At 50.0% G+C, this 1981-nt stretch overlaps 1 protein-coding gene across 1 annotated transcript in view; it reads left to right on the top strand.

Annotated features, from left to right (window-relative positions):
* Positions 1 to 361: 361 nt before the first annotated feature.
* SULT2B1 (sulfotransferase family 2B member 1) overlaps positions 362 to 1981 on the top strand; it is a 3607-nt gene continuing 1987 nt past the window's right edge. The window contains exons 1-4 of the mRNA XM_042891300.1: positions 362 to 509; positions 765 to 939; positions 1264 to 1472; positions 1898 to 1981. Coding sequence (XP_042747234.1) covers positions 804 to 939; positions 1264 to 1472; positions 1898 to 1981 — 429 coding nt within the window. The 5' untranslated portion in view covers positions 362 to 509; positions 765 to 803. The remainder of the gene's footprint in view (positions 510 to 764; positions 940 to 1263; positions 1473 to 1897) is intronic.

Raw genomic sequence — 1981 nt, 5'->3', positions numbered from 1 at the left:
CTGTTCCAAAGGCTTCTCATTTGACAAAGAGAAAGGACCTTCAGCTCATGAGAATAGGGAGTCTCAAGTGCTTGTGGGCTTTTCTGAGCAGCTGTGGGATATATAAATGGTAAGAAATGCAGATGCTGCAGGAGGAAGCCATTCATGGTTTGTTTTTATATTTTTGAAGGAAAATGGAGAGTTCTATGGGGAAACATAAGAGCACAGAAGAAAAGTGTGGCCTTGCAGTGGATTTGGGGCAGAGAACACACAGGACCAGCTCTGCTCACTGATTTACAGGAAAGGGGTGGCTGTTGGACTTTGGATCTCGTTAATCATTGCTCCAGAATGGTGCAACAAGGAAACCATTTCCCTCCCCTTTTGATTCTCTCTCAGCTTCTGGAAGAAGAGCAAAGCTGTATTTTGTGTAGAAAACAAGAGCTTGGTGTTTCCAACTGCCTCTTGTCTCCCTGGTTGTCCAGGCTCTTACTAAGATAGCTGCTATGCACCCATCCCAGCTGTGAGGGCAGGTAAACACATGAGGCAGCAAGGGAGGGGGGGTTGAAGTTGACCCCTTAGCAGAGATTTAGCCTGAGGGCTCCTTAAATGCCTTATGTAGTTGTTCATTTGGATCCCCATAAGGAGAGTATCTGAGTGTGTTCTCGTGTAACACAGAGCTCTTCTGATGACTGGGAGATGGAATTGCTCCTCTTTGGGACTGGTTATGCGGGAAGACATTTCCTATCTGGAGTTCAGTGCTCTATTCCTTTCTCTCCCTGTTACAGGCCTGCAGAGCTGCAGCACCCAATTCCCATCCCAGCACGATGCCGGTGCACTACGTGACGTACAAAGGCATTAAATTCCCTCCAGCCTACAACTCCGTGCACAGCTTGAGTTTTGCCCACAACGAGTTCCTGGTGCGGGACGACGATGTCTTCAACATCACCTACCCTAAATCTGGTACCACGGGGATGTCCAAGGGAGGACAGAGAGGCTGGGAGAGTTGTTCTGGATAGGTTTTGTGGGGAGGTCTATGGCAGAAGGTCTGTGGGTTGTGGGAGAGTTCAGCTGTTGTTCAGAAGGTGAATCTGTTCTTGTGATGGGAACAGGAATGCTTTGGGTGAGAGATATATGTACGTATATATTTATAGCACAGTGGTTGTGCATGGGCAGGAGGCAGTTTCTTCAAGGTGAGCAGACTTGATGGTGACACTGTTGCTGAGGTCCAAGCATCCTGAAGCCCTGGGCAAATCCCTTGCTCTGTATTTCTGTTGTACCTGGTAGGCACCGTGTGGATGACTGAGATCCTGAGCCTCATTCGCAGCCAAGGCCACCCCAGCTGGAACCAAACTGTCCTCAATTCTGACCGCATGCCTTGGTTCTCAACCCGCCTGGGTCTGGAGGCAGCCCTCAGCTACCCCTCACCTCGCCTGCTGACCTGCCACCTCCCCAGGCACATCTTCCCCAAGTCTTTCTCCCATTCCACTGCCAAGGTGGGATCATAGAATCCAACGTATATCCAACATATCTGCTGTATATGCCCTTGTGGGGTGGGTGTTCATGCAGTGCCTGAAGGGGAGCCTGGGAGGGCCGTTGCCCATGCAATGCCCATCTGGGAAACATTACAATGATGGACCTTGGATGAGGACCCTTGTAGGGCATCCTACACACCCTCTGAATGGAAATATGCAAGTCCCCATCTCACATCTGCACCTTTGGATATTCTGGGGAATCTCCAGTGGCTCTAAGGAGCCTATGTGTTCCTCGACCCTTGCCTGAGGTCCGCATTATTGTATCTTGCACTGAATTGATCCTCCTTTGACAGACCCTTCCATTTGCAGATCTACCCCAGTGCCGTTGCCTGCAATTTGTCTTTCCCTTCTCTGAGCATCTTACTCCTGTATGCACTCTCCCCCAGGTTATCTACACCCTACGGGATCCTCGAGACGTTGTTGTCTCCTACTTCTACTTCTGCCAGATGTGCAACAGCTATGAGGACCCT

Source organism: Lagopus leucura, unplaced genomic scaffold, assembly GCF_019238085.1.
Source record: "Lagopus leucura isolate 7727_CA_CO unplaced genomic scaffold, USGS_WTPT01 222-2_obj-0_obj, whole genome shotgun sequence".
NCBI classification, from domain to species: Eukaryota; Metazoa; Chordata; class Aves; order Galliformes; family Phasianidae; genus Lagopus; species Lagopus leucura.
This window is presented reverse-complemented; position numbering and strand designations above follow the sequence as displayed.